The following is a 23,858-nucleotide window of genomic DNA, read 5'->3' on the forward strand; positions in this document are numbered from 1 at the left end:
TGTAACAATTACTAATGAAAGTTTGAAAATACAGCATATGAAGAGATGGATGGCAGAAAAATCATACTAACCAGACAAACAATTTGACTCCCCATTTTTTCCAACTGTTTTCTCTGGATTATTCAAATCATTACACCCATTATAGCATGTTTCTGAGAAATGCCTGTGAAGACTTGTGACGTTTGATGTATTTCACTGCAGAGTAATTTTGTAATAATATATTTTTTTCAAATCCAATTGTTTTTTTGGATTCTACAGAGCCCCTAAACGGCCATGGCTGAAAAATAAATAAATAAATAAATAAACAAAAAACTATTTTGCATTGTGTTCCTTTGCAATAGTTTTCTGTTCCCTTGTAACATTTTGCTTTTTTCAGTGTGAACACATGACAACTAAATGACCTCTATGTATATCCCATACATCACTATAGGTGATCACAATCAAATACCTCCCCTAAAGGAACAGTCACACATAACTTTATAATAATAACTTTATTGCAATATTAAATATTAAATATGATGTAGAGCAATCATATATTACAACATTCACATTCAGTTTCAAATCAGTTCAAATATATGTAATTATCAAAGAACGAAACAACTATTTAGACTAATGATGAGGTAAGGAGAAGGCATTGTAAAAAGGGGGTGATTGAGAAGCTCTTCATTCAGACTATTTGGACTTCATTTCATTTGTATATCTATCTGGCTTTCAGTTTTATAAGTGCTTTTTGGTGTAGTAGATGAGATGATCCATAACAGACAAGTGGAAAAAACATAATAAATATTAAAGAACAAGTTTCTAAATCATATAAAGACTTCTATTTATCTGCCTTAAATTGAGGCAGCTTCGTGTCTGTCGACAGAAAGTAAAAGACCAGAATAAGAGGAAACAGAAAAGTGACGACTTCCTGGGGTTGGTTTGTTGCCATGGCACCACTTGTTGTAGTGCTGACCGTTGTTGTAGTTGTGATGGTAGTGTTCAGAATTTCTGTTTTAAGACAAAAGTTGAAAGATACAAACTTTATTGACAATACATTCATATCAAAATCGGGTTGCATTAAAAAACAAAAGACAAACAAACAATGAAAACAGATGCATATGAGAAATTAATATCAAGAGTAATGTGCCACATCAAAGCTAATTGTCAAAGGAGGTAAGAACAACTTTGGTGATGGATATTATTATTAATAATTTATAATTTATTATATCAATTACAATTTATTATATCAATTGTAATTATATTATAATTATATCCATCACCAAAGTTGTTCTTACCTCCTTTGAAAACTAGCTTTGATGTGGCACATTACTCTTGATATAACTATTAATTTCTCATATGCATCTGTTTATAATAATAATACAATTCTTCTTCTTCTTCTTCTTCTTCTTCTCTTCTTATTATTATTATTATCTTTATTATTATTATTATTGTATGAACATCATGACCAACCCAGGGATGAGGGTGGACATGGAAGCCAATAGTAGCATCAAAAATGAAACGTTAAATCTATATATACCAGAACCACTGGAGCTAAATTAGTACTGTGGGCGGCTTTTGAGAGCGAAAATTAATACATTATATGCTATGATTTATGTCATCATCACATCACCATAGTTCATGCATCTTCCAGTCAGTATCTGAACTTTTCTATTAATCATTAAGCAGTAATTAACCTGAGGTCATTTAGAAGCAGGGTCTGCAATTTCAACAACTGTTGGTTGTTAATACAACAGCACATTTCACGATTTGTCACCTACCAGTGCTATTGACTGGAATAGAGCTTGGACCAGCAGTTGCTGTTGTGGGAGCTACACTTGTAGTCATGGCTGCAGTTGTAGTTCTGGCTGCAGCTGTAGTCAGGGCTGCGGTTGTAGTTCTGGCTGCAGTTGTAGTCAGGGCTGCGGTTGTAGTTCTGGCTGCAGTTGTAGTCAGGGCTACGGTTGTAGTTCTGGCTGCAGTTGTAGTGTGGGCTGCGGTTGTAGTCAGGGCTGCGGTTGTAGTTCTGGCTGCAGTTGTAGTTGGAGCTACAGTTGTAGTCGGGGCTGCAGTTGTAGCAGAAGCAGCTGTTGCAGGAATAAAAATTCATTTTAATAATTAACTAATATTATAATTTGTTGTAAAGTAAATAAAGGACAAATCGTCAGCAATTTTAATTTCACCATTCACTATTTATATGCTATATATGGATTCACTTACCAATTATAAGGAACAGCATTACCAGGTTTTGTCCTTTCATCATATCTTTTAAAATTGATATAGGGAATCTAGAAGAGAATCAATGCAGTCATAATTACAAGCATCATTAGAAAAACAATTGACATTGACATAACTGACATTAGGCCTAGATGTAGATTCACTTGCAACCTAGTACATGTACAGCACTGGGTCATTCAGCCATGGTTTCTGCAGTCACTATTAATTTTAGTAAACTAGTCCATACGTGAATGACGCTGTGTGGACTCACTGCACCAGTGTAAACATCAAGGACCTTCTCCTATCCACTTTTTAATGAATCAGTTTTAAAATGCCCCCCACAGTGTCTCCTTTTACTGAGCCTGAAGACACTAAGCTCCGTATATCTCTCTTCACAAAATGTCTAGGTTTCTGAACAAGGCCTGAGTACTTTTCCTAGCGCCCCTTTCAATTATGTATAGATGAGGATAGGAGCACATTGGGGTTAATATACAGCTGAATGGAATCGCTAATGTTTGTGCTGTAGCTTGCTATTGAAGTTGTGAATGTGCATTAAGGTATGTTAACATTTGAATACATGTTTGGTGCACATGATTTAATCAAGTTTTAGGCCTAGGCTCCCGCGGCTAACAGCTTCTCATCGAATGTCATAGAATGAATACGAATAAACAAGAAACTTGATTTTTTTTTTTCAGCCTGGCCAAATGTCACTTTGTTTTCAAGAATAGTTTTCTTATTTTTAGATGCAAAGCACCTCATGGACCTGGCTTGTGATTCACTCATTCACTCATGTTTAGCAGGTTTAAGACTCTCCACATGGAGGAGCTATTAGCACTCATTGTGCTTTGCAACATGGCACTGTGTCCTTGTTGATAATGTTTCACAATGTTATTTTTAATACAAATTTGAGTGCGATTTAAATCAAAGATACAAAGTATTTCAACTGTTTCTTATTAGCATGAAAAGACAAATTTGGCTGGGAAAATTCTAAACATATGTGGAAAAGCCCCTCTCTCTACAATAGTGGCCTGTTTCTTCCTCCATTTCATCAGGAACATGTGTAGCAAATCAAATGCTCAAAAAACAGCTAATGACAATATGGCTTCACCTGGATGAATGATAAGAATTTCAAGAATTAACATCTTGTCAAATGGTTGTACCTGAAAACTTGTACTCAGTATATCCAGTCACTCAGTATATCCATGGAAAACTACTCAAATTTCTGACAGATGTTGAATTAAAAGAACAGAAGTGAGAAAATTACTGTGATGACTTCTCAATAACAGGATTACATTATAACAAATATATTGACACTTACCTTGTAATATGTATATTAATATTACGTGGCAATCAGGTTTTCAACTTAAATTACTGTAAAGATGAAGCATATACTTTCTTTGGTGGTGGACCTCTGAAGCTCCAGCTGTAATTGCAATGCATGCCTTAGACCCCCTACATTTATAACATGACAAATGACGTAAAATGACTGAAAACCGTGAATATTTCAACATACATAGGCAACAGGTGGAAATAAAAGAAGACTAAAATAACTCTTTGTTGTGCTTTGTGCCTTGTTGACCATGCCCTGTGACTTGTACAAAATGCACTCAAAGATGTACGCTCTGATTGTTCCTTATCGAAAGAGAAGTGACACATCAAAATGCCAAATTCATGAGTTAATGGAGACAGTTAGCTTTGCATCTATCTTAGCGCCAGCATTTGAGCAGTATACCGTCTACTTATGACAAAACAATGGAGGACGGAATATTTGCATTTACATTTAGGCATTAAATTACATTATATTACATTTATTTAGCAGACGGTTTTAGCCAAAGTGACGTACAAAGGTATATATCAAGGTCATTGGAACAACTACAAAACACAGGTTTGATAAAGTACAATACTCATTTTGTACAGTTATTCATAGCCAAGAACACAAAGTCCAGTTCACACAGTGAACATTATTCTGACCTAACCTATGCTAAGTCAAACTTGGGGCATTAAGCACTCACTCATATCCAGGTAAAATATATTGGTTTTAGTATACATTTTTATTTATAATACTGGATATTTACTGAATCAGTTGAAGTTTAGCGACTTGCTAACAGGTACAACGATATGGCCCCATCTAGAAAACAGACCCACGTTCTTCGAGTTACAAACCATTCTTCCGATATTACATTGCCAAACAGATTTACAATAAAAGGATATAGTATATATATATATATATATATATATATATATATATATATATATATATATATATAACACAAAGACAATCTATAACGACCCCCCATATTTTGGTGAGATCTTGTCGCTCCTCCCATAGGACTCCTCCATTGAAAGTAAATAGCTGCATTACATCAATTGCCCCTGTGCAGTGATGGTGATAGTTCGCTGCGTCAGTGTTGTCATTCAGATGGGACAATATACCACACTGGTGACTCTCTATGGTTATTAAGTATCCCTGTACACCAATTGGAAGAGCACAATTTTATCCTCAATGTATTGGTCAAATTATCATCCAGGCATTCTACATCTGGCTACCTAATCACCTCAGCATCTCATTGGGTCTCCCTGGGTTTTTACAAAAAAAAAAAATGAAGCCTCAGGTCACCTGCCTGACTGCACAAGGGTTAAATAATAGCAGACATAATTACGACAGACATTCATTCAAAAATTTATTAATAGATTTTGGCACACCTACAAGGAAACCTTACAAAGGGAGAGTCATGTGGTTAGAGTTCCAGGTGAAAACGGACAGCAGTCATTGATAATGCTTTGGGAATGGAGAGCTTTGGCAACTTCAAAATGTTTAATTTAAATTAAAAATTTTTTAATGGAATGGACACGTAGTTCGCATCTCCTTTTAATGACCTGCATGCTTTGGCATTTTGCGAAGGGTTTGATTTTGTGCTTGCCCTTATGTATTTGAATATATTGGGGTAACACCCCCTCCCTGTCTCCCCTTAAACCTACAGTACGCGTGTGGCTGTGGCACCTGCAGGACAGGTGTTCTGAAATTTCATCCGACGTCATACGAATCAAGTCATACAACATGTAGCACATTGCTTTCCCCAAAGCCGGTCAAAACAGAAACTGAAGGTCTGATCGTCCGTCTCGTTGCCATGGAAGCGGCTGTCAATCAGATGCTTGGCCGAGCAAGGCATTCCTGCCATTGTAGTAATTTTAGTTTAGTTTTTATTATGATGGAAGAAAAAAAGAAAAAAAACAACACAATTTTCTGTCAATGCTATACCGTTTCTAAATGTGTTTGTTTGTTTGGATCATGGTAAATAACTACATTGATGATCAATGATATTAAGACATATTTTTTACAGAATTTTGAAGCGACATCCCCCCCTGGATAACACTAGATTCAGATAACATCTGCAGACTACAATATGAAAGAGTGGGCATAATGTGATTAACTTACAAGAAAGATCCAGACCCTACGCAGAGACTAAATTACTATACTAGCTTTACTAAATGGTAACAATTAGCAATCTTGTTGAAAGGGTGTATAACAAAACAGTCCTTAAGACTTTAAGCACACTTTAAGCACATTGCCACACAGGCCACACAAAAGGATTAAGTACATGATCGTCATATTGTGTTTGACATAGCTCTATTAATACAAAACAACAACAAAAAAGTGCCACTCTGAACAAAGGGAGGGATTGCCAAAGTGTTGGCTGTTTTAATATGCAAACCATTCCACACACGCACACATGTGCATACCACGCGCTCTAGATTAGCTCTGCGTCAGTGAGTGTTGCACAACATTGGACGGACTACAATTTCCCTTGAGGCAAGAGGAAAAAAAAATAATTCCCATCATGAATTACTGGGGGTTTATTTTTAACAATGAATTGTCAGAAGAAAAAAAAAAAAGAATTGCATACCTTCACTAGACTTCGCTGAACTGGTCCTTTGAGAATAAAGTTGTTGAACTCTCTGTTATAAAACATAATTTATTTTTTATAACAGAGAGTTGTATAATTTTTCCAATTTTTTGAGTGTACAATGCATTTACTCATTTCCTACATTTAATGCCTCCTTTTTTTGCTCATCTTTGTCAAGGTTGCTCATACCTTTGAGGAGCACTGGGTGATATATAGGTTATTCCAGGATACAAAGGCCTTCTCAACATGCAAATATGTTTTAGAGGTTAGGGTGTGTGAATTCTTTAAGTCCTTGCCATACCTCAGCTGGTTTCATGAGTGTTGTTTATTTCCTTGTAACAATTCCAAGCCAACACCCTGACACAGGTGATCAAAGTGAATGCAGATGATTGTGACCATAGAGAAAAATATAAATAGATACATAAACAACAACAACAACAACAACAACAACAATAATGATAATAATAATAATAATACATGTTTCAATTTTCATTTCCTTGATTTGTGTATACTTGAAATAAGTAGTTATGGTAAAATGACAAACAACCAAATAAACCAAAGCATTCAAAAAAGCAGCACCTTCACAAAAACAGGGCAAATAACTTATCCTGACAATGAAAAAAACTTTTTGATTGATTAAGAAGCAGCATTATAATTATTGATATTATTGGTATTAATTTAAAAGACAATACCAGCCGCACAACTTAGATAACACAACTAAATTAATTATATATATAATGACCAATGACCATACATAAAATCCATGGTTTGGTCTAGATCCCTTAGTTCCAGTGAAGGCTACTCTTAATGTTAAAGCATACAATCACATTTGAGATGATTCTGTGCTTCCCCAGCAGTTTGATGAAGTCCCTAAAACTTTTCTTAGCTGATTTTGTATGGCTGAATGCTATCCTGAAAATATCCTAATCTTGTCAAAATCCGATTGTTCTTTGGGTTCTGACATAAATAAATAAATAAATAAATAAATAAATGAATAGAGAGAGAGAGCGAGAGAGAGAGAGAGAGAGAGAGAGAGAGAGAGAGAGAGAGAGAAATCAGGCTGGCACAGCACCCCATCAGAAGTCCCACACCAATCCCCTTAAAAAGGCGTTGTCTGCTCACTCATTTGTTGGGAATCCAACTAGCCTTGCGTTGTGCGTTGCCTTGCTATTTTTTCCACTATTTCCCTATAGTTGTTCCACTATTTTCCCCCCAGTGTTTTCTCGTGTCCTCCTGATTATTGTGACGCTACCGGGCTCTGATGCGCTAAATAAAGTATAGTCAACCCATTCAGTCTCTCCTGCCCTATAGTCTACTGTTCCTCACATTGTTCTGGATTAATTTTAATTTATATTTAAAAAAATGCCACGCAACAGCAAGTGCCGTGGTGATATCTTGATATTAGAAGAAAATACAACCGTTTCAATTTTTGGCCAAAGCAAACAATCAATTTCCCATGATGCCTTGCATTCTCTCTCTTATTTTGTCCAATGGCTCATCTAAGAACTGGTAACTTTTGTCCATTTTGACCCACAGATATTCCAGGCCACACCTATCTTTGACACCAAAAGTGGCACTGATTGGCCCATAGGGGGCACTATAATAAGTCTAAGGCTCAGCCCGGTGTCCCGCTTCTCTGGACTAATCAAATAATTTAGCCTTTATGATCCGTTTTGTCCATTTCTTGTCATTCAGTGTAACCCGGTCAATTTCTGCCATGCAGCTATATTTATTCTTATTCTTATTCTTATTCTTATTCTTATTCTTATTCTTATTCTTATTCTTATTCTTATTCTTTTTCTTATTATTGTTTACCTCCTTGCTTCCTCTCCTTGCTTCCTTTTCCAGTATGAAAGGTCAAACGGGTCAAAACATTTGTGAAACAGACGGCTGGAATCACGCGTTATCAACAGGGCATCTGGGCATCATATCATAACACTGTGTGTGATTTTGAAAGAGCTCCCAGCCAAGAGAATTTGCCATTCACTTTGTTATTTTGACGTTTTTAATCATCATTTTTCTTTAAATACTGTAGATATGCAAATAACCTATTCACCGAACCATGGATTCAATATCTAAAATTATCTTCATATTACAATATATAGATTTATCAGGTTAATGTGGTTGGCATGCTACTTTATTTGAGGATCATATAGTGCAGAGCCATAATTATCAATAGGTAAGGTATGTCCATTCCTTCATTTAACAAGAATCATCTCTAGCAAAACGAATGCTCAAAAAACAAATAAGATAAGGGCAATATGGCATCACTTGAATGAATGATAAGCATTTTCCATTTCAATAATTTAATCAGTGCCCTCCAAAAATATGGTAACAGTAAAGTAATATTTGGAAATTTGACTTGAGCTCAGAGGATAAATATGAGAAAAAGTCCTTACCAAAGCAAAGGAAAGCTAAAAGTGTGTAGAGAGGAAGGGACAGACCCTCATCCAAAGTATATAAGACAAATCAACATGACATCACAACAATAACCAACTTACTTCCAGGTGTATAATGCCTGGATTTTTGCCAGAGCCATAGTGCTGTGATGCTCTATGCATGACCAAGGTATGAGATCAAGAGAACAATTTTTACTTTGTAACAATTACATCTTCAGATATAACTTCAAGCAGCAATTAAGGGAATTACACACATTGCATAGGTCACAAATGCATTTGCAAAAAATCGAAAAACTCCTGTTGCCCTTTCATATCCTCCCCCTGTATGTGAGGAGTGAGGTTTTTACATGTCTTGATAGATTGTGTAGGTCCCAGACCTGGGTCAAATACGTATTTGTTTTGGATTCAAATAATTTTCTGTGCCCTATTGCTCTTGCCTGGTGTAATTGAGCCTGCCAATATGACCAAAAATGCGAGGCTCTGAGCCCAGTACCGTGAGCAAGGGCAGTGGTAGGAGTATACCCGACCTATTTTGGTGTGGGGAGAAAACCGGAGTACCAGGGGAACACCCCACACGAACACGGGGAGAACGGGCAAACTCCACGCAGGGAGCAAGTCATAACTATGGGACACAAAGTCCTAACTTACGACTGCGTGTCTCATAATTATTACTTAGTGTTCCATATTTATGACTTAGCATATTTATGACTCAATTTAGCAATAAGAGGGCAAATGTTGATTGAATCCCAGCCAATGTGAAGTGGAACAGTTTATATGAGAAACACTCCTTAATTTTAGACGGAGTGACATTGTTGAGTGTGGCCTAGCATGCATTAAAACTCATCAAGAGCCGCACAGTTTCTTGATGCTGGAGCTGCACCGGCGAATGGGTAGGCTACACAAATGCTTCTGCAATCAGGTGTGGTTGCATTATTTTATTATTATTCTGCTAGTTTCCCATTCATACCCAATCTCCTTTTTTATTCATTTACTTACTAATTTCTTATTATTTATTACCTGGGACATATGATCCCAAGGACACATGACTGATTGTACTGGTTCTCTGGCATAGCAGGAAATCACAAGATGAAGGCAACAAAGATCTACAAAAGAATGAGAAAAAACCACTGGTTATGTGTTATGCACCTGCATACCATACAACACCCAAACAATTCCTCTCAGTTCCCAGATTCAAATCTACATGAGAGAGAGAGAGAGAGAGAGAGAGAGAGCGCGAGAGGAAATGCAAAGTTATACAAATACAGTAAAATGTCTGCTCTCCATGACTATTAATATTAGACATGGTCGCAGGGAAGAAGACACGTTTATCTGACTCCATTAACCTGTAATGTGGATGTTTGTGTGATTATGGATTTGCATATACGTGTATTGACTGGGGTGTGCTAAGGCTTGTACCCCGGAGGGCAAGACTATCTACCGCATTAATCTATTTGTTCACTGACGTTAAGACCGTCTACCCGAGCAGGTAAAGGTGCTACTCATCTGGGAATCTTGCAAATAATGTTTCTGAACCATGAAAAAGCAACTTTAACCAGAAAGATATGTTTTTCCGGGTACTGAATCTAAGATCTATCCCAGGGAGCCTTAACTAAGGTTACTCCATCTGGTTAGTGTAAATATCCCAGACTATGACTATTATTTATATAAAATAACAATAGGCTTTATCTGGACACTGACTCAAACAGCTATCTTGAAGCAGCTGCACTTCCAGCTGGTGAACCTATGCCCTGGAGGGAACCCGATTACAGTGTTACCCCAGAACTGCATATGATCAATACATTGACTGGTCCTCGCAGAGATGTACCCCTGTGTCAGTGTATAGGAGACACTTTGTTGCTCTGGTCACCAACTGTGAACACATTACCTCTGTGAGCTCTTGAACAACAAACAATGTTTTGACATAGGTACTTAACCAAACTTAAGTGTGGGTATTTTTTCCTTCATCTTTTATTTATTTATTTTGTTTGGCACGGTATTTGAGTTTTGCTCAAAACATGCCGGACAACCTGTCCAACAACATCACAGAGAACAGTTATGGAATTGGTCCAAGAAAATAAAACCAGTGAATTCCACTATGCAGTCGTGGAGTAAGAAAATAAAACTGAAGTTCTTGCAGTGCATATTTTGCCTGTTTAGGCCCAGCAGAAAAAAGTGCGTTGGATAACAAAAACATGTTGTAGTGTAAAGATTTTGTTTTTTATTTTTTTATTTTTATTGAATGTCCCTTTGCCCTGTGATAGATTGGCGGCCTGTCCAGTGTGTATTCCTGCCTCTTTCCCAATGAACGCTGCCATAGGCTCCAGTGCCACCCCCAGGTGGTGCTGCTGCTAACAGGACGAATGATTATGCAGCTTATTCGTGTTTTTCAGCTTGTGGATCATCCGGCAGTTAAAATATCGGTGTGTCTATTTGCACCCGGGTGAGAATAGTCACACGGCAGCTATTTGGCTATTTACACACAGCCCCCTCACCCCCCACCCCTCGGCTCCACAAAGCCCAACAAGCTGTGGCTCTGGCCACTTACAGGTTGTGTTAACAAGTTTGTAAGTCCCGGTTCTGAAGCACAGCATGCTACGACTTGGGATCGGAGTTAATGTGAGTCCATGTGGTGGTCCCTGATGCCCGCTACTGGGTGGCAGAGACTGTCAGACTTGGTCCGGCCTCATGGAAACACCCCCTCACCTTTGTCCCTTACGCGGTGCAGCAGATCAGGACTCTGATGCTGTTTCTAAAATATACATACAGTACATTTACACATACAGTATTTAATGTGTGCCCGGGTGCAAATAGCATTGTTGGCTACGGACACCTGGGTGCTGGTCTCTACCATGCTATATACACCCGGGTGTAAATAGCCACATTGGCTATATTCCACCCCGGGTGCAAACAGCATTGTTGGCTACGGGCACCTGGGTGCTTGTCTCTGCCATGCTATATACACCCGGGTGTAAATAGCCACATTGGCTATTCCACCCGGGTGAAAATAGCATTGTTGGCTACGGACACCTGGGTGCTAATAGCATCTGCCTTAAAATATACAATACAAGCAAATAGAGGTATTTGTCTGGTACTGTCTATGCATTTTAAAAGCTGCTGAGGTCACTTCCCCGAGCTGCTGATGAGCGTTTCTAGACTAATTCCTCAGAACCTTACAATCCAATTTGAAACCTGCTGTCAACACTATTGCAGTCCCTATGATTGAAGATGCTTCACATTGGCTAAAATGCTTGATAAAAACATCACGTAACAGAAAGTTACGGTCTGTAAAGTTGATATTTTTTGAAGGCACTTCATACATATAGTCTGCATTGTATCCTTTTGTGGAATATTGCATTTCTTATTTATAATTTATCAATTATTTATAACTGCAGTGCATTCTAATATGTTCATTTTTTTGTGTCTGAGAAAAAAAGGTATTATAGGTATTTTTCTACCTATAAGATTCTACCTTGTTAAAATTTAACTTCTTCATGTACTCACAGCACAAAGTTTAGTTCAATGAATGTATTCACTATATGATGATTTTTTGTTCTGGCCCTTATTTACTTACTTATTTACTTATTTACTAGAATTAATTTTTTAAATAAAATATTGCGTTCAAGTGATGTACACAAAGTGTGCACATAGGCCCTTTGTGTTATGTAGATTATTTTCTGATGGGTTGGTGTTTTCTTGCATGTTTTAGTAAAGTTAATTATTGCTTAATGTGGTGGAAACTCAATAGACTTGCAAGTAAATAAGGGCCAGAACAAAAAATCATTGCCAACTACAAAACTACTGCAATAAATTGTTTGTTAAAATTTATGTGTTCTGCCTTCACTTTCAAAAATATGAATATTTGCCAATGATCTCCATTCCCAAAGCATTATCGAAGGCTGCAGTGCATTTTCACCGGGAACTCCATCCACACGACTTCTTTACACGTGAACAGCTTCATTGTGGCTGTGTCAAAATGTTTAAATAGTTTTATAATATACATTTTATAAATATCATTTAATAAATATGTGATTTATTTATTTATGTCTGTCAAGATTTAACCTTTATGTAGCCTGAATCTGGGAGGTAATCTGAGATTCCGTTTCTCTTATATAGTCAAAAACAAGCAATGAAAAGGAAATGCCTAGGCAACCAGGCATAGGCAATGTTGGGAATGATTAAGGAGCCAGATGTAGAATGCTGGGATGAGGACATGACCAGTGCATTAGGGATAAAATTTTACTCTGTCAAAATGAGTGTGCAGGAATATGTAATAGCCACAGTGCATCACGCATTTGGAATATTGTCTAATATGAAAAACACCACTGCCACTCAAGACTATCCCCATCGCTGCACTGGGGCAATGGAAATTTACTTCCAATGGAGGGGTCCAATGGGAGGATGTCCAGATCTCACCAAAACATGGGGGGCCATTATAATTTGTCATTGTGATTTATGTTTTCCTCCTTCCTAAAGGGGGAAGCTAGCCTGTCATACACATGGGCGTTAAAATTAAAATATTTCTATGAACCCCCCTCAGATTTGCTTCAGGTGACCTCGCAACATCAAAGATGGCATCGTAAAAAACGTTATGTTGCCGACAATGGCCGACGAATTGGCTGTCAAATCTTCCCTCTGGTTTTTATCGATGTGGCCACTGCACACATTGTTCTAAGTCACAAAATACCAGCACAAAATATTTTGTGAATAAAATGACCATTAAATGACCTCTATGTATAAGCTATATGTATACGCTATACATTTCATAGGTGATGACAGTCAAGTGCCTTTAGTTCTCTAAAAGAAACAGCCACACATAAATTTATCTGAATAACATTTATTTAAATAAATATGTTGAGCAATCGCATATCACATCATTCACGTTTTTCAAATTAGTTCAAAGATACAGTATGTAACAATCTAAGAACACAAGGACAGTTTAGACTTATCATGAGGTAAGAAGAAATACATTACAAAGGAGCAGTTTTTTTTTTTGTATGTCTGGCTTCCAAGTTTAAAAGCTCTTTTCGTTGTAGTAGAAGTGATGATCATAACGAGCAAGCTGAATGTTAGTCTAGAGAGGCACTCTTCCAGAAATCAAATTAGCCATCATAGAGTAGCACCAAGGGTACAAAATCATAAAGGCTGGTATTTCTCTGGCTAAAAATGAGGCAGCTTCGTGTCTGTTGACAGAGAGTAAATGACCAGAATAAGAGGAAACAGAAAAGTGATGACTTCTTGGGGTTTGTTTGTTGCCATGGCACCGCTTGTTGTAGCGCTGATAGTTGTTGTTGTGGGAGTGTTCGGATTTTCTGTTTTAAGACAAAAGTAGAACAATGAGTGTTTTTGTGCGAAAACAAATAAATATCAAAGACAGGTTGCATTACTAAAGAAAATGATGAAAACATGCATTTGATAAATTAATGTCTGCAGTAACAGCCATGTGCCACCTCTAACCCAATAGTCGAAAGATGTAAGTACTACTCAGAGAGGTGATGGATATTATTATTATTATTATTATTATTATTATTATTATTATTAGTAGCAGTAGTAGTAGTATATGAATATATCATATATATCATGATTTTGTGTGATCAGCCCAGAGATTAAGTTTAATGTGCAAGGCAATACTATTAGCAAAAACACAAAAATGTATCAACATTAAATATATTATTAATAATAATAATAATAATAATACTCCAGAACAATTCCAAGTTTGCTTATTTGACACTGCATGGAAGAGGGGCAAACAAGTATGATTGAATGAAAAGTGAAGGACTAACCGGCATTAATGCTGCCTGGAACAGCATCTAGATTGGCGGTTGAATTATTAATGGACTGCCTGAGGACTGTTGCTGCCTGGTCAGCGTTTGGAACAACAGTTTTGTTCTGGAAGATCAGATTTGTCTCCACCTGTACAGTATCTGCGCGGGGGAAAGAAGATCCACGGCTGTTCATGTGAAGGGAGGGGGGAGAGAGAGGGAGGGAGAGGGAGAGAGAGAGAGAGAAAGAGTGGTGGTGAGGGAAAGACAAAGAGAAAAGGGGGACGAAAGGAAAGAGCAGAAGGAAGGGAAAGAGAAAGTTAGGCAGGTTAGACGAGAAATGTTTTCCTATAAAGCACCATGCTCGCATGGTCCTTCTAGCACCACAATCTCAAAGCAACTCAGTAGAAAATGCGGGAACAGCATGAATATCAATATCTCATTCTGGGGCAGTAACTGCAGCAGTAACCCACATGAATGTATCATGAAGCATCTGGGCCCTGTGCAAATGCAGTCTCTGTGGGCCTCCTTCCCAAAACAAGCATTCTAGTCCAGACCCCCCCACCCCCAACCAGCTCCACAAACTTCAACTCCCCTGGTAACCCATCATCACGGTAATGGCTGTATTCACTCTTACCTGAAACGTGCAACATTACTCCGGCGGTATCTTCGCCCAAAGGCATTCCCGTACACACGATTCAACTGTGTAAAAAAAAAAAAAAAAGGTCAGAACATATACATGCATGCAGTTTAGGAAAAGTAACAGCCATAAAATATGTTTTAAGTATAGAATAATTAAGTAAATGCAATGAAAACACAAGATATCATTAAATGGTGGATAGCATGAGCATTCTGGGTGTCAAACCACGCGTAGTAGCAGGAAAAATCTCACCCAAAACATGTAACACATCCACAAAAAGAAGTGGCAAAGTTAAGGGCAAATGTCTATTGAATCCAAGGGCTCCCCTGCATTTAGTCAAATGCATTTAGTCATGTGACCACTATAATGGATGATGTAATTGAATCAAACCAAAACAAACCTTCCCGAATTTATCTGGCACCAAATTTATCTGGCACACAGTGTTAAGTAACTTGAGCCTGATAAAGCAACTTAAAATGACTTTTCACTCAGTGATTAATATCATTGTTTCTGCATCTTATTACATATGGCCAAGTGACTTTGGTGAGATCCAAGCATTCATTACAAAACAATGAATTTGAGATCTTAAATAGGGAATTACATCTTTCTCTTTTGCAAGTAGGATCTCTTGAATTATTTGATCTACGATTCATACTGAATATTTATCAGATATTTCCACTTGTTGTAGTGCTATTCATTTCTTGAATGTGGTTTCACGTATTAGACAGGGGAAGTGGAACCTGTACGTCTCTTTTAAGAATACAGTCATTTAGCCCAGACACAAATCTGAATTCTGACTTAAAGGAGACAAAATTCTGACGAGTGGTGACAGATTACCTCCGTGGTTACATTCTGTGATAGCTGCTTGAATTCATTGGAGCTCTGGTTTGCCAATGGTTCTGTAAAGGTTCTAAACAGCCTGAAATTCAGGGTTAGGACGCCCTCATCTCCTGATGGTGGATTTGTGGAGGCTGAGGTAGATGGAACCGTGGCTGGTGGCACTGGTGGTGATGTTGGACGTGCAGTAGGTGCCCTGGTGCTAGTGGTTTGAGCTATGGTCGAGAGAGAGAATGCATACATTTTAAGGCGGTGCCATCATCAGATCTACAACCGTGACTTTTCTATGCTCCAGCAGTATTTACTGAATAAAATTTCAAAAAGCTACAAGTGAATTTTCCTTTCTTAAAAGTGAGTACAGCCTGTGAGGGCAAAGGAAGGAGGAGGAGAGGGGTTTATGGAAAATTCCACTGGAAAACTCAAAATGCAGAGAAGGAGAAATTAAGAATATCTCACATTTCCAAATGAGAGATATTCTAATATTCTAATAGAGATAATTTACTATAGAGATATATATACTATAATAACATTCTCTGCATGATTAGCTTGTGCATCTTCCATTTGTCATTTGATCATTAAGGGGTACATTAAAAGACTGATTGCTGTTAATACAACATCATATTGCTTGACTTGTCACATACCGGTACCAGTGGCTGGAACAGTGGGGGCTGCAGTTGCAGTAGTGGCTACAATTGCAGTGGGAGCTGCAGTTGCAGTGGGGGCTGCAGTTGCAGTAGGGGCTGCAGTTGCAGTGGGGGCTGCAGTTGCAGTAGGGGCTGCAGTTGCAGTAGGGGCTCCAGTTGTCGGGGCTGCAGTTGCAGTGGGGGCTGCAGTTGCAGTAGGGGCTGCAGTTGTTGGGGCTGCAGTTGCAGTGGGGGCTGCAGTTGTCGGGGCTGCAGTTGCAGTAGGGGCTCCAGTTGTCGGGGCTGCAGTTGCAGTAGGGGCTGCAGTTGTTGGGGCTGCAGTTGCAGTGGGGGCTGCAGTTGCAGTAGGGGCTGCAGTTGCAGTGGGGGCTGCAGTTGCAGTAGGGGCTGCAGTTGCAGTAGGGGCTCCAGTTGTCGGGGCTGCAGTTGCAGTGGGAGCTGCAGTTGCAGTGGGGGCTGCAGTTGCAGTAGGGGCTGCAGTTGCAGAGGGGGCTGCAGTTGCAGTAGGGGCTGCAGTTGCAGTAGGGGCTCCAGTTGTCGGGGCTGCAGTTGCAGTGGGGGCTGCAGTTGCAGTAGGGGCTGCAGTTGTTGGGGCTGCAGTTGCAGTGGGGGCTGCAGTTGTCGGGGCTGCAGTTGCAGTAGGGGCTGCAGTTGTTGGGGCTGCAGTTGCAGTAGGGGCTGCAGTTGTTGGGGCTGCAGTTGCAGTGGGGGCTGCAGTTGTCGGGGCTGCAGTTGCAGTAGGGGCTGCAGTTGTTGGGGCTGCAGTTGCAGTAGGGGCTGCAGTTGTTGGGGCTGCAGTTGCAGTGGGGGCTGCAGTTGTCGGGGCTGCAGTTGCAGTGGGGGCTGCAGTTGTCGAGGCTGCAGTTGCAGTGGGTGCTGCAGTTGTAGGGGCTGCAGTTGTTGTAGGGGCTGCAGTAGTTGCGGCTAGAGTTGTTGTTGGAGCTACAGTTGTCGGGGCTGCAGTTGTTGCAGCTACAGTTTTTGTTGGAGCTGCTGTTGTTGGGGCTGCAGTTGTAGTGGGGGCTGCAGTTGTAGTTTTGGCCACAGTTGTTGTTGGAGCTACAGTTGTTGGAGCTACTGTTGTTGCGGCCACAGTTGTTGGAGCTACTGTTGTTGGGGCTACAGTTGTTGGAGGTGCAGTTGTAGTGGGGGCTGCAGCTTTAGTTGTGGCCACAGTTGTTGTTGGAGCTACTGTTGTTGTGGCTACAGTTGTTGTTGGAGCTGCTGTTGGGGCTACAGTTGTTGGAGGTGCAGTTGTGGTGGGAGCTACAGTTGTAGCAGAAGCTGCTGTTGGAAGAGTAAAAAAATATTTTCATTATTTATTAACATTATAATTTACTATAAAGAAAAATCTTATTATCACCATTCACTATTTATGTGCTATATATGGATTTACCAATTCACTTACCAATTAAAAGGAACAATAGAATCAGGTTTCGTCCTTTCATCTTAAATTTATCTTTTGAAATTGATACAGTGAATCTAAAAAATAAAAAATAAAACAATTAGTCAATGTAGTCATCAATATAAGCATCATTTCAGAGATAAGAACTAATGTTATCAGTTCAAGAAAACAAGAAATAAACTAAATGAATAGGAAATTCAAACAACTGACATTCAGCTCAATTAATTGTTTAGATCATTTAAATCATTCTTATGTTTCATTTCACAATTAGGATGGAAGAAAACTAAATTATAATTATGAAATAACTGAAAACAATTTGAAAAAAGTTCAATTATGGGAGCCGGTCATTAAACCTATTGAAGATGTAGTTTTACCTGCAATCTAGAACCATGTACAGGGCTGTGTCATTCAGCTATGGTTTCTGCGGTCACTTAATTCTTAATTTAATCCTAGTGAACTAGTCTATACACGAATGACTCCGTGTGGAAAATGACTCAGCCTCAAGAGAATCAGCCGCAAACTGGATTTTAAAACTGCTAAAGGGCCCCTCATTCTGATGACAGAACTCTACATCAAGGAGCTTCTCCAATCCACTTCAAGAATCAGTTTTAAAAGAACCTGAACAAAGTACTTCTCGATATCTAGCTTCTGCTTAGCCTGGAGACACCAAGTCTTTTGTGAGGCTAACAAAAAGGTCTGTGAAAAAGATATTTCTACAAGTGTAGCTTCTTATCAGTCATAGAATGAACACTAATAAGCAATAAACATTTTTTTCAGACTAGCCAAATGTATATGTGTTCCAATATTTTTTTCCTTTTTTTCTCACAATGTTTCACAATGGTGAAACTTTTTTTTTTTTTTTTTAATAGAAATTTGAGTGACAAAGCCTTTCAGTTTTTATTTTTAGCAACCCAACCTGCACAGAATAAAATCTTCAAGAAAGACAAACTGAGCTGGGATAATTATAACAGCTTGTGGTGAAGCTACTCCCTGGAAAAGTAGTCTGTCCCCTCTGTAGCATATAGAATGCTCAAAAAACAGCAGTGGGAAAAATGGCTTCACTTCGATGAAGAATAACCATTTCTCATTTCAAGCATTAACATCCTGTCAAATGGTTAGTCCTGAAAACTTCTACTTTATGGAATCACTCAGTATATCCACGGAAAAATACTCAAACTTCTGACAGGTGTTGAATGACAAGAGCAGAAGAGAGAAACAAGTGTGATGACTACTCAATAAACAAATATTTTTAATATATATAAACAGAATCAGGTCCATAAATATTTGGACATTGACAAAATTATTGTTATTTTAACTGTCTACCACAGCATATTGGAGCTGAAATTAAATGATAATATGAGCTCAAAGTGCAGATCTTCAACTTTAATCTGAAGGTATTTACATCCAAATCGGATGAACGGTGTAGGAATTACAGCACTTTTTATATGTGACCCCCCCCCCCCCCCCCACTTTTTAAGGGACCAAAGGTAATTGGACAATTGGCTGCTCAGCTGTTCCATGGCCAGGTGTGTGTTATTCCCTCATTATTTCATTTACAAGTAAGCAGATAAAAGGTCTAGAATTGATTTCAAGTGTGGCATTTGCATTTGGAATCAGTTGCTGTTAACTCTCAATATGAAGTCCAAAGAGCTGTCACTGTCGGTGAAGCAAGCCATCATTAGGCTGAAAAAAACAAAATACCCATCAGAGAGATAGCAAAAACATTAGGTGTGGCCAAATCAACTATTTGGTACATTCTTAAAAAGAATGGTTAGCTCAGGAACACCAAAAGGCCCAGAAGACCACGAAAAACAACTGTGGTAGATGACAGAAGAATACTTTCCCTGGTGAAGAAAAACCCCTTCTCAACAGTTAGCCAGATCAAGAACACCCTTGAGGAGGTAGGCGTATCTGTGTCAAAGTCAACAATCAAGAGGAGACTTTACCAGAGTAAATACAGAGGGTTTACCACAAGATGTAAACGATTGATAAGCCTCAAAAACAGGAAGACCAGATTAGAGTTTGCCAAAAAAAAAAAACTTGTACCAGAATGATGGGAAGAGAAGAGTATGGAGAAGGGAAGGAACTGCTCATCATCCAAAGCATACCACCTCATCTGTGAAGCATGGTGGAGGTAGTGATATGGCGTGGGCATGTATGGCTGCCACTGGAACTGGTTCCCTTGTATTTATTGATGACGTGACTGCTGACAAAAGCAGCAGGATGAATTCTGAAGTGTATACGGCTATATTATCTGCTCAGATTCAGCCAAATGCTTCAAAACTCATTGGACGGTGCTTCACGGTTCAGATGGACAATGACCTGAAGCATACTGCAAAAGCAACCAAAGACTATTTTAAGGCGAAGAAGTGGAATGTTCTACAATGGCCAAGTCAATCACCTGACATGAATCCAATTGAGCATGCATTTCACTTGCTGAAGGCAAAACTGAAGAACAAGCAGGAGCAGGACTAGAGGCCTGGCAGAGCATCAACAGGGAGTGCCAATTTCTAAACGACAAGAGAGCACTCAGGGTGCCACTGACACCACCGGAGTGAATTTACGAACACACCCTCACTGTATGTTGCACAAGTCCAACCGGTGGTGCGTTAGTTGCGCATGTAAATAGTATGTTAAATAGTTAAACAAGCACGAAACCGTGCAAATCCACAGCGCACCTGTACAAAGTGTCATGAGTAAAACTTGGCTAACTCTATAGCTAGCTAGCTATGGCATGTCCTCACCTCTGTAATGGTATTTGTTGTCCATACATCTGTATTGGTTGCACGCCCTAAGTAGGTTAGCTAAAGTAGGCGAAACGCTAACATGTTAGGGTTTGCTAAAGTAACGTTAGGTGATAAAGTTGTGCTTAAAAATCTTTCGAAGTGGTGATTTTGTGAGATGCACCTGCCTCCTACTAAATGAAGCACCAACTGCGCATGTGTCCCACCAAACATCCCTCTCAGGTCATCCGTGAGTGAATGAGTGAGTGACCACATGCATAGCAAAAGACTGTTATGGCCACATTGGTGCTTAAGTGATAAGCTTATGTTAACAATTGAAAAAAACTGTTATGGCCACATTTTAGGCTAAGTGATAGGCTTATGTTCAATGATAAAAAGACATGCATTTGGAAAAATGAATGGAAATAAAACAATTTATTGATTTCTAATGCCCTTTTTGATATGTCTATTCAATGCTTTACTCATATGCCACAATAATGTAATGTTTTTGAGTTGAAATATCTTCATTTGGGGGCTTTTCCAAGAAAATATTGATATATGCGATTAATTCTATTAATTAATTAGCATATCATGCAATTAATTTGATTAAAAATTTTCATCGATTGACAGCACTAATATATATATATGTATATATATATATATATATATATGTGTGTGTGTGTGTGTGTGTGTGCATGTATATTCACACTTACCTTGTCCTGAGATCCCTTTGAGGCATATAAATAAGTATATTAATATAGTTGCTTGCGTTCTATCTGGTTTTCAACTGAAATGATGGTGAAGCTGAAGCTTTTACTCTCTTTGTGTTGATGTTCCTCTAAAACTCCCTCTGTGCTTGTGAAATACATGCCTCAGTCCTTCCATACTTATAACATGACAGAATGACGTCAAATGGCAGAAAACCTAAATATGTTGACACACATTGGCAAATGGGAAAAAGACAAAAATAGACCGGGTCTCATGAATAATCTTTCCTTGTTGATTTTGCTTGCCACACCCTGTGACTTACAGAAAATGCTTTGTTCTCTTTACCCGGCAGCTGTGCTCTCCGATGCTGCCTTGCCGGAAGATAAGTGACACACCAAAATGCCAAAATTCTTGATCTGAGGGAGATAAACAGTTACCTGTGAATCTGTCTCAGGCCTAGCATTTGAGCCTCATACCCACTGTTATAAACTGGCTCAGGCTTGCAACGAAAGGGAGACACAGGCACAATTGAAGGAATAACAAAATAGATATTTATTAAAGAATATGCTAACTAAGTACAAAAGAGTATCAGTATGTAAGCAGTTCATGGATGAGAGTGTATGTGCAGCATGAATGTTGTAAGGTGTAAAACAAAGAAAGGCTTCCAAACAAAAGAACAACCAGGTGGAGAGAGGAAAAAAAACTGGACGGAGGCATAGAACTTTAATGCCTGATACACACCGGGCCCAGGTGTGCCCCATTTCCACTGATGACCCTCCCCAGCTCCGCCCTGCCAGCTCTGCCCACCAATCCTGCAACATAGAGACAAGGAACCAACAACACGCAACGCAAGCAGTGTGGGGGAGGGTCGTCACACCCACTACCTATGATAAAATAGTTTATAAAGCTGAAGATTTACAGAATCAGTGCAAGTTCAGCAACTTGATAACAGGTACAGTGACAGGGCCTCACCTTGAAATCAAACCTGCATTTGAGTTACAACCCCCCTACAAGGAAGGAGTAACAATTTATAACACACGGACCATCTATAATGACCCCCATATTTTGGTAAGATGTTGGCACTCCTCCATTTTGACTAAGTAAATTATTACATTGTGCTACATCCATTAATATGCCAAATTTGTGGCTCATTGTGGCTCTTAAATACCCCTACACACTTATTTGGACAGAGTAGAATTTTATCCCTAAAGCACTGGTCATATCCTTATCCTAGCACTCTACATCTGGCTACCTAATCGTCACTAGCATCTAATTGCCTGGAAATTCCTTTCGTTCTCTGGGTTTTGACTTTAAAAGAAAACTTGAGTCTTGGTTTACCTCCCGGGCTGCATACGGAATAAATCATGACAGATATATATAAATAAATAAAGTTTTCTTTTAAAAAATCCACTGGTCTATACATTGTCTATTTATTTGGTCTTTTGAGAATAAAGCTGAACTCTCTGTTATAAAAGAATGCAATTTTCTCCCATTTGATTGAGTGTACAATATTGCTCTTTGCCTATGTTGGTCATTTAATGCAGCTGTTTTTTCTTACCTTTATCAAGGGTGCCAGTAAACTTGGGGAACATTGGGTAATTTATTCCAGGGTATTAAAAGTTTTCACACCCAGCACGTACATTTTAGAGGTTGGGGTGTGTGAATTCTTGATGTCATCGTCATTACCTAGCCGGTTATATGAGAGTGCTGTTTTCTTCCTTGTCACAGTTCCAGGCTGTTTTCTTCCTTGTCACGCCCTTACTCATGTGATGTTAAAACTGCCCCTCCATGGTTGAAAAAGCGTCGCTAAAGCGTTGATGGCGAAAACGAGAGGAAGTGCCCTATTGGCTGCCGTTCACATGGGAAAAAAATGATTGAGTGCCCTCTAGGGTGCCCCTTCATGCAATAGATTATGATGATGTGCCCTCGAGAGAAAGAAAATTAGATTACGTGTCTTAATGAGTGCCCTTCTAGTGGAGAAAACGTGATGCAGTGCCCTGTAAGGCGCCCTCACAATGGTCTAAACTTGACGTTCCCTATGGGTGCCCTTCCAATGGAAAAGTGTTCCATTATGAAGTGCCCTCTATGCCGCCCCTACATGACAGTGTCCCAAAGGTGTGTCCTTTCCAGTAGAGAAAATGGGATGCAGTGCTGTAAAGGGTACTCCTACAGGTGAGAAAACATCATGAAGTGCCCAATTAGGTCCTCCTCTAATGGAGAAGTACCCCTCCAGTGGATAAAATGTTATGCAGTGCTGTAAAGGGTGTCCCTACATGCGTGAGAATGTGGGGAAGTTTCCTAATGTATGCCCTTACAATGGAATAAACTTGGGGTTCCCTACAGGTGCCTTTCTGATGAAAAAAAACTCATGAAGTGCCCTCTTAGATGCCCTTCCAAGTGAGAAACCACGATGCATCATAGCTTTTTGTGCGCTGGTGGGGCCCCATGTTGTGCAGTAGCTGCCCTTTTTGTTTTTTCGCCCCTGCCCTTCAACAGCCTGAGTCTGCCACTGATTTCGGTGTCACCCCCCTCTGATGATGTCACCCGGTGCGGTCCGCACCCCCTTAGTGACGCCTCTGAATAAGTGTTCTCTTCTTCAACATGTCCATGTCTTTAAAAAGTGTTACCTAAGTGCTTAGTTT

At 39.2% G+C, this 23,858-nt stretch overlaps 1 protein-coding gene and 1 long non-coding RNA gene across 2 annotated transcripts; both read right to left on the reverse strand.

Moving 5' to 3' along the window:
* Positions 1-1,765: 1,765 nt before the first annotated feature.
* Positions 1,766-2,115, reverse strand: LOC118227945 (probable ATP-dependent RNA helicase ddx42). The gene is made up of 2 exons (XM_035419045.1): positions 1,878-2,115; positions 1,766-1,841 (listed from the first exon to the last, which is right to left on the reverse strand). Exons 1-2 carry the CDS (start codon positions 2,087-2,089, stop codon positions 1,766-1,768), a joined length of 288 nt encoding a protein of 95 aa, XP_035274936.1. The 5' UTR covers positions 2,090-2,115.
* Positions 2,116-17,221: 15,106 nt separating this feature from the next.
* On the reverse strand, positions 17,222-21,351 carry LOC118227949. The gene is made up of 3 exons (XR_004765387.1): positions 21,222-21,351; positions 17,789-17,862; positions 17,222-17,667 (listed from the first exon to the last, which is right to left on the reverse strand). It is a non-coding gene; the product is annotated as an uncharacterized LOC118227949 (long non-coding RNA).
* Positions 21,352-23,858: the final 2,507 nt, after the last annotated feature.

The sequence above is a fragment of the Anguilla anguilla genome, chromosome 5 (assembly GCF_013347855.1).
Source record: "Anguilla anguilla isolate fAngAng1 chromosome 5, fAngAng1.pri, whole genome shotgun sequence".
NCBI classification, from domain to species: domain Eukaryota; kingdom Metazoa; phylum Chordata; class Actinopteri; order Anguilliformes; family Anguillidae; genus Anguilla; species Anguilla anguilla.